At 33.0% G+C, this 14422-nt stretch overlaps 1 protein-coding gene across 9 annotated transcripts in view; it reads left to right on the forward strand.

Annotated features, from left to right (window-relative positions):
- LOC110103393 overlaps positions 1-12183 on the forward strand; it is a 52074-nt gene extending 39891 nt beyond the window's left edge. For 8 of the 9 annotated variants that reach the window (XM_020832084.2, XM_020832090.2, XM_020832086.2 and 5 more), the window contains 5 exons: positions 498-626; positions 738-882; positions 5861-5933; positions 10842-11450; positions 11731-12183. In XM_020832084.2, coding sequence (XP_020687743.1) covers positions 498-626; positions 738-777 — 169 coding nt within the window. In that variant the 3' untranslated portion in view covers positions 778-882; positions 5861-5933; positions 10842-11450; positions 11731-12183. The remainder of the gene's footprint in view (positions 1-497; positions 627-737; positions 883-5860; positions 5934-10841; positions 11451-11730) is intronic. The other variant, XM_020832085.2, reaches the window with a different exon arrangement.
- Positions 12184-14422: the final 2239 nt, after the last annotated feature.

Raw genomic sequence — 14422 nt, forward strand, 5'->3', positions numbered from 1 at the left:
TTATAGTCTTAAACTTGAAGTTGATAAGATAATGGTTGGGAATAAATGCAGTGTTTGGCAATTGTAACTAATAGGTAAGTGCTCTTGAGAGTTCATGCATATGTTCTTCTTGTCGTTCTTCATTTTTTTTCTTGCCACATATTCACTGATTTTATGGCCTAAGAAGATACCAACTATATTGATAACATCTTCATAAAAATAAGCATGAGATGAATGGTCATTTCATTCACTAATTCATTGAGATACCGTGGACCTATAACAGAATTTAATTAATCCTTTTTATATCTGTTACAACTTGATGCAGAAGCATAAGGAAAAAGAAAGAAAAATGTTGAGCTATTTGTCTTTTTATTCTTATTGTTATTTGAACTGTGCAGAAAATCCTTTGGTACCTCTTTTTTTTGGATGGTTAGCTTTATTAAATGAATTCAAATGATTACAGCTTATTTGCACCTTATTTATCTTAGCCATCTTATTTTATGTGGTTAATGCGGCAGAATAAGTCAACCTAAGAGGCTTAAATCCCACAAAAGAAAACGAATTGATGATATTTTTGCCTCGAGTGAATTGAGTGAAGATGCTCTGATGGAGTTGCCTCTAGTTCATGTGATTAAACTTATCTCAAGGTATTTAGTCTGGAGCACTAACCTTTTACTGTTCCTTACGTGCAACCATTCAGGTCGACTGATTCATTAGCTGTGTTTTATATTCTCATTGTTCACTAATTATCCCTCCAGGAAGTCTAGAGCTATGCATGAAACTTCCAAGAAAACTTAAGCGAGGAAGGTATGCTAATAACTTCTAGGTAGGTTTTCCTGCTGACTTATGCACGCCACAAACGGGACCTTCAACCCATGTTAGAAAGATTAAGAACACACTAAGGTATGGCTCTTTGCTTTGTTCCTCGTTACTGCTATCCTGACATTTTTAGAAGTTCTTTTACTGTCCTTCCAGTTTCCCAACCTAAAAGGTATGCAATGAGATGTAAAATGTAGGTTAAGTGCTTTGATTTGTTCATTGGAAAATAATGGAAATTATTCAGATGAAACAGCACCTAAATAAACAATCATGCCTAAACCAAAGTCTAGATTGAACTGGACTGGCTCATGAGTTTAAATTATAATTATTTAAATTACCATTATCTTAATTTAAATTAAGTAGAAATTCTCATTTTAAATAATATTAGTTTAAAATTTCAAGTAGATGATAATATTAGATTTCAATTTAAGATTAGAAGATAAGATTTGTATCGAGTTGAATTCTAAACCATATTTCTATAAATATGGTACGATGTTATTTTCATCTTGCATTAAAGTTGTGAATTATCCTAGATTTTCTCTTTTCTCACTCTCACACACACATACACACCATTTGGCCTTCTTCATGGAAAATTAAGATTCTCCATCTCTACCAAAAGTTTCTCATGTTGATCTCTATTGGCATGAGATTAGATCCAAGGCACCTGGGCACCTTTCTCTCGGTTCACTCACCTTATTGATGTTTCTATTCTATTTTCTTCCAAAATTTTTCTCTTCTTATCCCTCTCACATTTAAAGGGAATAGATCAGTAAAATTCAAGAGAAGGAGAAGTAATCAAACAAAAGATGTACATCCACGATGTCACACCCCAGTTTGGCTCACCCTCTACCACAAATTGGAGTATAACAGAGAAAGATTTCAACATATTAAACTCCACACTTAATAACATGAAGTATGTAATATTACCTACTGAACATCAACATAATTAAAACAATTACAGAGCTCTACTAAAATTTTTGAACTTTACTTACTTATCAAAAGGTTTATACAGCTATTATTCAGATTTCCTCTAAGATCTCTTTGTACTCCAAAACATATTTTTATAAAAAACAGACGGTCACCTCTTTCTCGCCTAGTGTCCTACGGGCTCCTTTCCCTTACCTGCAATACAACCACTGCTAATGAGCTATTGCTCAATGAAATACACCAGCAATATATAAGAAATAATAATAAACAAATAAGAAATGTTTAACAATGCTAACATAGTTAAACACATATTGAAATGTCATATTGAGCCTGAAAGTGCCTAGCAGTATTATTTATCTTGCCAAAATTATTCCACATCTTTAAATAAGTTATATAATGGTTTTTAGCTTTTGCACCATTTCAACTTTCCAATTCAAGGTTGGGTCTAACTTCCCAACTTTTTAGAATGGAAGCTGTTCTCTCATTCAGGGTTGAGTCAAAATTTTCAACTTCTAGAATTAAGAGTGTAGGCTTATCTCATCAGGTCTTTCGTCTTTCCTTGTGTGGGCCTATCCCCCATATATAATTTATTTCACCTTTCATATAGTCATCATTTTTAGCCCTAATGACATATGCTTTTGATGACATAGTTGCGCTTTAGCTGCCATTTAGCTGCGCTTTAGTTGCACTTTAGTTGCGCTTTTTGCTCATTCACTAGTTTATGAATATTTACCCTTTTATGCTTATGAAATCATTAACATTGCTAAAGATTATCCTTTACATAAACAATTTCATACATATACAGCCATACTCATACAAAATAACCAAAATAAACTAGAATACATGTAATCATAAACATAATCAAGAAGAAGTGCAATAATAAAACATTTACTAATTCTTATAATCTTGTTTGGGTATCTCACCTCGTTCTCTAGGGAAGTCGGGTCAATTTGTTCCCCTAAAATACCCTTGCATCCTTTCCTCTTATATACAATCTAAATCATAATTGTTGATCATTCAAATCTGCATTCAAATAACATATAATAAGTTATATGAAAAATCTTATAAGTTTACCTGAAAGAAGTTTCTCTTCATTCACCCCAATGTGACATCTCTTCTCCTAAGTCTCCTTTCTTCACTTTCCCTTCTTACCTTTTTTCTTCAACCAAAAGAGTAACAAGTTACATCAACTTAGCCTGCATCAGTTTCCACCACTCTTCCGCACAACCAGCTTCAGCATTTTAATGAATTCCAGCAACTAGATTTCAGAAATTTATTCTCTGAAATCCTCCTTCAAAGCATCTCACAGCAGCAGCCTCACCAAGTGGCTCCCGCTACTCAGCTTGAAGTTGGCTTTCGATGTCCAAGGAGGGACGGGTGGGGAAAAGAAGCTAATGTCTCCACAGAATAAATCACACTATTAAAATGATAATAACCCTTCTAATTTCACTAAACCTTCTCAGCCATTCCCAGCCCTAAGACTTCCATTAGCTTTATGCATGCCGGTTTAAGTGGAATTGCTACAATAATTGAGTGGAATTGTTACAGTAATATAAGTACATACTATTAAATAATTTACTAATACTTAGCCTTTAATCTAGCTGTCATTTAAACCATATACTGCAATTAAATACAATCAATTAAACAATTAGTTTGATAATTTACATATACTTCTATATGTCAAAAATGCTTGGAATTAAAGTGGAATGTATATAAAAATAAGCTAACATTTAGAGGAAGTTGAAGCTTACATTAATTTAAATATTTTTGAGAGTATTACACACGATGTCTTCGTCATCACACATAGGCAAGAGAATTTCAATTGGCAGATCATCTAGAGTATAATGGATAACCTGTGTTGTTATGGTCATAATTCAAAAAAATTCTTTTCTATAAACCCTGCATACAAGTTAAAAAATCATCACAAAATCAACAAAAACAATACATAGATCATTGAAATCTGTGTATCCTAACTTATAAAATGCAATACAAAGTCAATACATAATGTGTTTCGAGAAAAAAAACACAAGTAAAAAAAAAATCTCTTCTACATATACACTGTTTATAATCTCAAAAATTACTAAACTTCAAAAATTTATAATTTACATAAAGTTTTACATAGTTGATGTACAAAAGCATTCATCTTTCCGGCATTTGAATATAAATAATTGAATAATACATCCTAATAATCTCCGGACAAACGACATTCATTGGTTTGCAGTAGCCGAGAGCATCCAATTGTACGTCAAACCGACTGCCATTTTCGCTTTTTTAATACTGGGATGCCAATATTGTCGTCCCACTGCTCACATCGGAGAAAAACACAAAATGTGCTTCTTTTTGGCATTCGTTAGAGGCTTGCGACATTGGCAAACAGGCGCCGAGCGTATGGCCTAAACTTTAAAGCCTAAAAACTGTTTTGAGAGAAACGCCAAACAAAGTATGTAGCTTCGCCTATGAGAGAGAGATCCTTCTTTGAATATGAACTGAAGGAGAATGACAAACCTAACTTTGTTCAAAGATGATGAAATAAAGAGATGATAAAGCGCCTGAACTGAAATGAGGACTAAAGAAGGAGAGGAGAGCAATCCTTGATCAAAGATGAAAAGTGAACCGACTCTGTAACTTTTGATCTGTCGCAATTTCAAAATTTTCACCTCTGGACCAGACCGGGTCGTTAAGTAACGAGTTTTAAAAAATATATATTAAAAATCCACGTGTCACGATTTTATTGGAGTCCGGACATAGAGTTACATAAGGACTCTGCACGTAATAATTTCTCGTACTCGAGAGATGACTCCGTAACTTTTGATCTGTCGCAATTTCAAAATTTAAAAATTGTTTTTCTTTTAAATTTGATGCATCAACTATTATGCCTTCTTCAATGTTTAAAATTGCGTATTCGAGTATTGAGGCGTTTTTCATTCGTGAGGCGAGGCGTAAGCCTTAAGGCGTTTTGAGGCGTAAGACTCAAAATCAATAGATTGCGTAAACATAAAATGATAAATTTATTATATACTAATGAGTAAATAATATAAAACATAAAAAAGCATAAAATATGAAGTGAAATCAAAATATTTCAATAATAAGACAATATAAAATATAGTTCAACTCAAAATTCTATCTTTCAGAAATCACAGTATTCTTTTTATTAACATATAACTCTGATTTCAAAAAATAAATAGCAATGATATATCACATAAGAACTCATAAGCCATCAGCACTGTCATCACTAAGGGGTTCTTCATTTGAATCATTATTATGGTGAACTGCTCTCTCCCCTTCCTCCTCTCCTATAAAGTCTAATGTCGGGCATTTACTTCAAGATTTATGTAAGTTTTAATATATATCGTGTGAGGCATAAGCCTCATGCCAGTGAGGCGAGGCGGGCCTCAATGCGGGCCTCAACCAAGTTGAGGCGCAAGCCTCATAAAAATAACTCGAGGCGTTAGCATCGAGGCATTTTTTACTGGAATTGCGCAAAGGCGGGCCTCAAGGCGAGCCTCATATTGCGCAATTTTAAACCATGGCCTTCTTATATGCATTTGATGTTAATGATTAATGTTAATTGTTGTTAGAAATGACTAAATGAATACTCTCTTTTATAAACCTCTGCACATTGATAAATAGAGTCATATTATTTATTAAAAAAAAGTTGTGTGAAATTTATTATAAGTAATATGATATGATCATTTCAATGAATATGATAGTTAGAAGTAATTGTATGTGTATGTTGAAAAATTGAGTTCACCCCCTTTTGTTAGTTGTTGGGAATGCATTGTACCAACCTGAAAAATGATTGCATAACCTCAGGGGTTAGTCTTAGAAAAGTTATTGAGATGAATGTGTCTTTAATAGTACTAAATTAGATGGTGCTCTTGTGATGGATATATTAAACTATAAAACAAGTTAAAAATTAAAATTTTATGATAAAGAGAACTGATATGTGATAAATTTTTTATACTATTATTGATATATTTATAATTACATCATTATTTATTGCCCATGATAAATTATTATTTTATGATTTACATACAATGATCTGCATGTATACAGTCTTCTAATTTTTGAATTTCAATGATTAGAAATATAATTAGCCATTGAATTGTTTAAATTATTCGGATAATTATTTCAGGAAAATCTCCCTTAGCTTAAATGGATGAAAGAAGAAAGTCTGTTTACAACAGAAGGATAACAACTTGATATAGGTATTATACTGAACTGATGTGTCAGTTTGCATTTTTAAATTATGTATTTAAAAAATGGTGTAATTTATGAGATGTTTATGAATAAAATTTTAAGGTTTAGTCATCTCTTTTGAAATTGGATGACTATACGTTCTATCATATTTAAAATATTCTAGAAACACTGATAACATAAATTTAAATTCTAGTTTAACTTGTGATATGTGAATCTTCAAAATTTTCTTTGCGTAAAAGCATATTATGCAGCATATTAGTTTCATTAGGTAATCCTATTTGTTAATTGCGCTGCATCAGTCATATTTTGTTCTTAAAATGTTAGCACCTTGATAAAATACAACTTCTGTCCCCAGACTTCAATTTGGTTGGAGCTTTATGCAGGGGTAGACACTTATTTTGTTCAAGGAAAAATATAAAAGGTGATGAGTTCATTAGGTTCATCTTGAGTTTAACATGAATATAAAAGTTGAGTGAACTGTTCCTCTTGTTTACTTTTAAAATTTTATTTGAATCATATTCAAGAAAGATATCTAGTATCAGCTTGCAGCAGTTCATTTATCATGAGAAAAAGTGTGTTGTGTCGCACGATAGACTGATTTGCTTGAAGTATTGCTTATCCGGAATTTTCAAGCGTCAAATGCAACGAAGGAATCTACTTTTGCAGAAAATTTATAAGAAATAAAGAGCGTATTCAATATGCATTTCACATAAGATGGATGATTTAGTACATAATGAACACAAATATGTAAATTCACCTGCCGGGAGAGTTGAGGAGGATTTGCCCTGAATTTTTAGGTTGGTTTTTTCTTACCATTAATCTATCAATAAATCCGTCTTTCTTGAGGGCATTTGTTCAATTAAGAAGTCTCCAACACTCAACCTGGAGGAAATTCGCTGGGAATTCACATCTGTTGTTCTTAACCTGAAAAGAAGAAAATGATGAATGATTTCTTTGTAGTTCAAACTCTCAGATTCAATAAAAACTAATATCTGGTATTCTTTTATAGCTCAAGTGAACAAATACCTTAGGAAATTGTAAAGATGGTTGGAAATGCCAAACTAATTTTTTTTTTTTCATTTTTATTTATTTATTATTTATTTTTATTTTTATTTTTATTTTTTATTTTTATTTTTTGCAAACTAATGGTTATGCAGCTTATGCTAAATTAGCTATAGCTATGCTGGAGCATTTGATTAATGTAGCACCGAGTATTTTGAGGTTTCCCGTTTATGTCCATCTTGGATTGCCAACCACAACTGATTTCTTGTTGCTGTTAGGGTGCATGCTGATATTGTTAATTATCAACGTGCCCTTCATTTAAGTTGCACAGATGCATCCCCTTGAAATATTTGAGATCCACAGAGTTAGGATCTAATGATTGCCACACACTTTTGAGCATAGAATAGTTCATGTTTAATATGAATCATATTGACCTGCTTTTGGCTGAACCAGTGGCAGGATAGCCTAATTAAAATCATTCTCTTCCAATGCGCAATTATTATGGCCTTCTTTGGCTTTTGCAAATGTCATGAGGGGTTTATATGGAACAAATTTCATGATCCAACAATGTCTTCAACTATCACTACAAGTAAGAAGTGCAAACAAGGATGTTTATAGACAGAATGCATTAGGACGGTTGTGTGATAGAAAGGTACCCCTCAAACTTAAGTGAAAATTCTATAAGATGGTGGTGAGACTTGCAAGGTTTATGACGCATAATAGTGTTCATTAAAAGAGGAGCATAAAATTAAGTTGAGTGTGCCACGACCCGGCCCGAATACTCGAATTAATAAGACAGGAACAGACAGTCGGACGTTTATAACATTTCTTCAAATTCAAAAAACATTTTATCAAATACATTCCAAAGAAAAACTGAAGAGCCACTAACACAGTTTCCATTAAACTGCTAATAAAATCTTTCACATACTTAACATTTATATAAACCATATATTACCTGCATTCATTTGTGCGTCGTCTTCTATAGATATATTCCTCTTCTCTTTCAGCCATTTCTATTTGTCAGGAGACTTACCACTTACCTGAAAGTTTAGTTTAATAGTTTGAGTTTATAACTCAGTGGGTAATCATGCCTGTGACATAGAAATTTTATATACATAAATAAACATTTTCCTTTAGCTTTCTTTTTCTTTTGCATTTACATGCATATATATATATATATATATAAAATTTCTATTATATTTTATATACAACTGTTAGGTATACAAAATAAATCATTCATGTTTCTTTGTTTTTCTTATACATAAATTAGTTATCGTTATTTTTTATTTGTCCATTTTCATTTCTATTTCCATTAGTACATGAGCACCATCTAAATGTACTTATAAAGGTACAATAATTTCCATTTAACGTGCACATGTACGTTGCTTCCCCAACCAATATAATATGAGGATGAACTCTTGTAATTTGCATACATGCACCTTTTTTATTTTTTAATTCTTCCATTTCAGTTAAATCATTATTCAATATTTCATTTCCTTTACATTTTATAGTACTCTGTCTAGTCATTTTATTTATAAAGCAAATAATTCACTTTCCATTTCTATTTATGTAGTTTTCATCATACAATAATCATTTCGTCAATATAGTACTATAATATACAATAGTTACTATAAATAAAATGAAACTAAATAACATAAAAGGAATTGGGAATTGATATAACACAATTGAAATTACCCACTTTGAAATTTTTGTACTTCAATTCCTTTCTAGTAGTTGATCCTTGCAATAGCCTTTCTTAATACAACCTAAAGTTACACACCCAATTATATAAACTATTATACTTCATTAATTCACATAAATATTTCCTAAATATAATCTTATCTCAAATCCCTTTTGAGATTTTTTATTGGCTTTAGCACTTCACCTTCATGCACTAGGTTAATCAAATCCATCACTATTCCAAACCGTTTTAAATTGCATTAATCATTGCTAACTAGTTTATAATTATCTATATAACTATCAAGCATGAATTATTTGCAATATGATGACATCAATAAATTAAATCTTCCCTCCTTTCTCTATGAAATGAAGTTTTCATTCACAAGAGTTCTTCTTGCAAGGATTTTCTTCCTATTGAAAATCAGATACTGTGACTTTCTATCAAAATAAATTTCTATATATTTATTTTCTCTAAATTTGGACAAAAAATAAAATAGGAAGTTTGAAATCACTTACAAAAGAAAATTTCCAACACAAAATCCTTATTCTTTCTCTCCCAAATTTCTTTCTTTACCTTTAAAAGAGATATATATACTTTCTTAAGTTTAAATCACGAAGAAAGTGCATGCAAAATGAACAAGATTGAAAAATAACATACCTTCCTTCTCCTTCTTCTTCCTCTCCACTAAATCCTCTTGTACAAAATTTCTAAATTGAGATTTCTGCCACTAGAGTGCATGAAAGGAGGTTATTTCTCATAAGGTCTCGCTATATTTCATGCTCGAACTCAGAAATCCACTTGACGATGCAATTTGAGCCATCCAGGAAAGTTCCCGCATGCTGGCAGCTTTGCTTGCGGTTCGCCTAAACCGCTGCTTAATTAATATTGATTATGTTGATTTGCAGTGTAGATTTTAAACTTCTTAATGGAATTTTAGATTATGGTGGAAACAATGTAATAATACAAAATTTGCATTGCACATATACCTTTTTAATTGGGAGTTTAGTGATTTGGGCAAGGGCTTTTGCCTAGAACTTTTACATATATCACCTCCAAAGTCCTTTTTTGGCTTCAAAGGGTAATTTGTGTAAATTCCCTATAGTGTGATCTATAATCTCGACATACAAATCAAAGTTTTCTTAGGCTTTTTGAAATCTTGATGTTATTATTAGGTTTTGATCTATCATTTTATGTATATTTGGGTTGATTTCTTCGTTGAGTTTCAAATAAATATATCACATCGGTAAGAATAAATATTTATCAAAATTATTAGGACATCAATCTCTTGCTCAATTTCTTTGTTAGGATCCAATAGCATCACCCCTTTCTCGATGCCGTACGACTTCAGGTACTTTGGTTCAACTAAAATTTCGATTTTATGTGGATGAGTGGCTTCACTCTTATTGACAGAATGTGGAATTAGTATATACGTGAAAAGGTTGGAGTAGCTCCAATGGCAGATGAGATTAGAGAGGGTCTTCTTAGATGTTAGATGTATTAGATTTGACCTATATTAAGAAATGTAGAGGTAGATCTAAAAATAGTATGTTAGAAAGTATTAGAGATGATATTCTTATTAGATTTAAATGAGAACTTGACTATTAAAAAGACACAATGTAGGAAAAAAAAAATTTCATATAGCCGACCCTACGTAATGGGATAACGGCTCGATAATGTTGTTATTGTAAAGATTAAAAATGTAAAATCTTTGCGACAGTTCCACAAGAAGTGAGTTTGAGATTGGGTTATTTTCATCCTTTACTCTTAGGACTAATGAATGGGAATTGGCATCATTTCCTAGCAAACTATATAATACTGAACTTCAAACAATCGGTTCAGATTGGTAGGTTCCTAAAAAATCCGTAACTAAATTGCAATATCGAGTAAAACACTAGGACTGATGAAACCAAAACTTATGGTATGGGAAATCATAGCAATGCCGATGTTGGCCTATCCTGACTGAGTAGTTGCAACCCAGTCCAAGTGCAAGCTTGTTTGGTTGTTTGTGCCTGTGCTTTCTGGCTAAGGCCATCTTAACTATTCTGTGATCTTTCCCAAGCTCTTCTTTAATTTTAGCCAGGTTAGGCTAGCCTGTCGGGTGGTCTGAGAAATGATTGATAAACTTTTTTTATCCTGCGATTACCTTAGCATATTTTCCCTCATTGGCTGCTTATTTATTCTTTACCACATAGTCTGTAATTATAATTTCTCTTTTTTTTGCTTTGTGTTACAGCAAGGATGCCAAAGCTATGTGTTCCAAGAACAGGATTAGTGAATAAAAATATGCAATTGAATCCAACTTGGCCTATGGTATTATGGGCAATGGTAATATAAAAAAACATTTAGTATATGACTTCTGGACAGACAATCAACTTTTGGTGGATAATGTGAATTCGCCAGTGGTAGAACAGACAGTAGTGAAAAATGCAGAATGCACCGTTACTGCAACAAACGGAATACCAAGTAATGGTGCTTCTTCGCTGGTTGAGATGAATAGACTCTAAGATACTATGGATGAAATCGCTCCTGTTGCTGAATAGTCTCCTTAGAATTGCAGCATTCAGAAATCAAAGAATGGATTGGATATGCCATTTTTGGTTGCTTTTGGATGAATCTTTGCTACAATCCGACCATTTGGCCTTGGAGACTAGGCAAGGATGACTTTTTTCTAGGTGAAATAAATTTTCATGAAAGCTTAACCTTCTCGAGGCCAGCTTGAAGCTTGCAAATCTCTTGAACTTCTCTATGATATAATATGCTCAACTCAGCTGGCAATATCACCTGGAAAGACAAACTGGACTGATTATGGATCATGAAGCATTTCAGCGATGAGAAATACAAGGTGATTGTCGTGCCATGCTCAGTCACTGGAGTTGGCTGATGCGGGCCATTACTGTTTGCTCGCCATCTTTCCATTAAGGCTTCCTTTGGAACTGCTTTCTTATTGCTTCTTAAAGCATCTTTCTAGTTAAAAAAATTAAGTTTTTATATAAAAAAGCTGCTTTAAGAAGCAATAAGAAAGCCGTCCCAAAAGCGACTTAAGTTCTCATTTAATTATCCTTCTTTACTGGTGTGGTATGCTTATTGAGTTTTGATTTTTGTTTGTTGTTTGACTTTGCCAGGAGCTCCAGACCTGCACATTGTTTTTCTTTGATGAAAGGTGCAACTTCGCGCGCCTTGCTAAGCTGAAAATGGCCACAAAAAGAAGACTAATTATACAGATTACTTGATTCGATTATTCTGAATATTGGTTTCCAATCAGATGAAAGTATACTTTCTCAAGTCCCTAAACCCTAAAATCTATAACGGTCAGCAGCCATGGTTTTGATTTATTCAGCTGCCAAGAAAAATCTTTATCTGTGAACAATCCAAATCGCAAATGAGGTGAATATTACTGTTCCATTCTGCACAATTTATGCTTTATACTTTTCTAAATAACTTGAGGTTGCACTTTAGATTTATGAGAGCATGCTAACTTTTTTTAATTATCGCTTCTACATCAAAAAACAAAAAAAACAAAGAATTTGTTTACTGCTGGCTTATAATTTCATGGACATTTAAGTTTCGTTTGAAAAGTCCAGATATCTATAAAATGGAGATGCTATAGATATGTAGTAAGACTTTTTATGTGAGAGGCAAACATGTGTGGAGTCATTAAGTACCAGTGATAGGTTAAGTGATTCTGGATGAGCTCACAGAGACAAGTAGGTTGGTGAGGTGATTCAAGTACATTTTACTACTTCTTTCATAAATCAAATAATGCTTGCTACATAATGCTTCTTAGTATGGGTGATCTCATGTTTTATGTTGCTTAGTCACCAAGTTGGTTTGAATCGATTGACCGGTGAGACTATTCTCTCCGAATTAGACTCGAGCTTGGTTGGGGTGATTTGGATTATAAAACTATTAACTTATGTAAAGTGATATTCAATTTTGCTTATATATTTTGATGTAAGCACTATAATATTACATAAAAATATAAAAATTTTATGGAATGTATGTAAATACTTCATTCAAAATATGTATTTGCACAAGTTCAAAGAGACCATTCGTCAAAGCTAATGGAAGGTGTGCTAGATAGTTGTTTGCCGACGGTAATCTAATGATGGAAGGAGAGATTGGATGAGGAAATAAAAGTGCATATAAAGCACACATAAAGTGGTCACAAAATGCACATAAAGAACACACAAAGCGCACCTAAAGTATATATAAAGCTCATGTGCAGGAAACCCTAAACCCTAGATGAAGTTCAATAAAAGAGCAACATAAAGCGCAAATACAAAATAGTTCATTAATGACCGTTTGAAATACCAAACAAAAACATATAACAAAATACAAATGCGTAACCTTTTCAAAAATGCACAAGTAAAGTGCAAGTAAATGCGCAACGAAGGCGCAACTTCTCTTGTACCTTTGCTGTAGACTTTTCCCAACTTCGTCTACTGCCGACGAGGTCCTGGAGAATGAAAATACCGTGTGATTTGAAGAAGGTTGAGAATCGATGTGGGAGAGTGTGGAAAGTATGGTCGAAACTTTTTTGCGTCTTTTGGTATTCATAATTTCAAATAAATTAGGTTATCAGGCGGGGCGGGTCGGTCGGCCTAATAAGACAAATCAAGAATAATATAGAAAAAAAATTCCACGTGGAAGTTCCACATGTCAACATTTTATTGGCTTCTGAATGCAGAGTTATGTCCGGTGACCAGACCTAATAATTTTCCAAGAGGGGAGCTTTTACTTCTGCTATGGCAAAGGGACTATGAAGTTTTGCCTTCAGAAAACTGGAAAGGGGAAGGGGGGAAAAGAGGCTAACAAGCACGAAGATGAAATGGGTAGGTGAGAAAATTGAGTCACATAATCATGTTATTACGGGCCATAATATGGGGGTATCGTTGTCACTCTAAAGGGAGCGTTTGGCGGCATAATTAATCCCTCAGTGGAACCTAGCGAGGTTATCCACCGGCATCAGGCTCACACTTGCTTTGCCCTACTGAAGAGGCGAGGTCGTAGTAGAGGGAATTCGAACTCGGGATGAGAGGTTCCCAATCGTGCTCGCCCACCAACCACTCTAAGCCCATATAATACATACTTGGAAAAAGAATAACACCTACCACAGCATGAAGTATAAAATATAAAATGGACAGTAGATATTATAGTTAATCCATAAAAAAATTTATAAATGATGAGAGAGAGTGTATATGAGTGTATTTAATCTTTTGGATGAGTGCTCCCATATAAATATGTTTAACTTTGAAGTTTATGATGAATCTCCAACTGTTAAATCAAAAGATGCAATGATGTTTAAGGGTTCAGTTTTATTCTATATGAGGAGTTTCACAATTTCCCGTACTTAAAGGTATCTAACATTCCTGACAATTTCATTAACCTAGAATCATACACCTTGTATACATGACTTTATAGGTAGCCCCTAAAATTCAAGAGATGGCTCTCGCCATATTGTACTTTTCCCCATCTAAAACTGAAGAGACGACTCATATGAATCTGCACTTTGTCATGTATGACATTTAGTTTTTATATTATTGTTGATTTACTGCTCTAATATTATTTGTAATAGTCAAAACTCCTAATGTCAAGATATCGTACGCTTTGATCTAATAATCTCACATTTTTATTTCATTTATATAATTTCATATGTGATAAGCAATCACATGAGTTCTCTCATGTGAAATCCCTTAAGTAAATAAAGCTGAACATTTAAACATCGAGACGTCTTTTGATAAAATTATTAGAATTTTATTAAAAAAATTTGCAGTTAGTTGTGCTCATCCTGTAGAAATCTTAGGATGAGTGACC

This window comes from Dendrobium catenatum, unplaced genomic scaffold (genome assembly GCF_001605985.2).
Source record: "Dendrobium catenatum unplaced genomic scaffold, ASM160598v2 fragScaff_scaffold_1056, whole genome shotgun sequence".
NCBI classification, from domain to species: Eukaryota; Viridiplantae; Streptophyta; class Magnoliopsida; order Asparagales; family Orchidaceae; genus Dendrobium; species Dendrobium catenatum.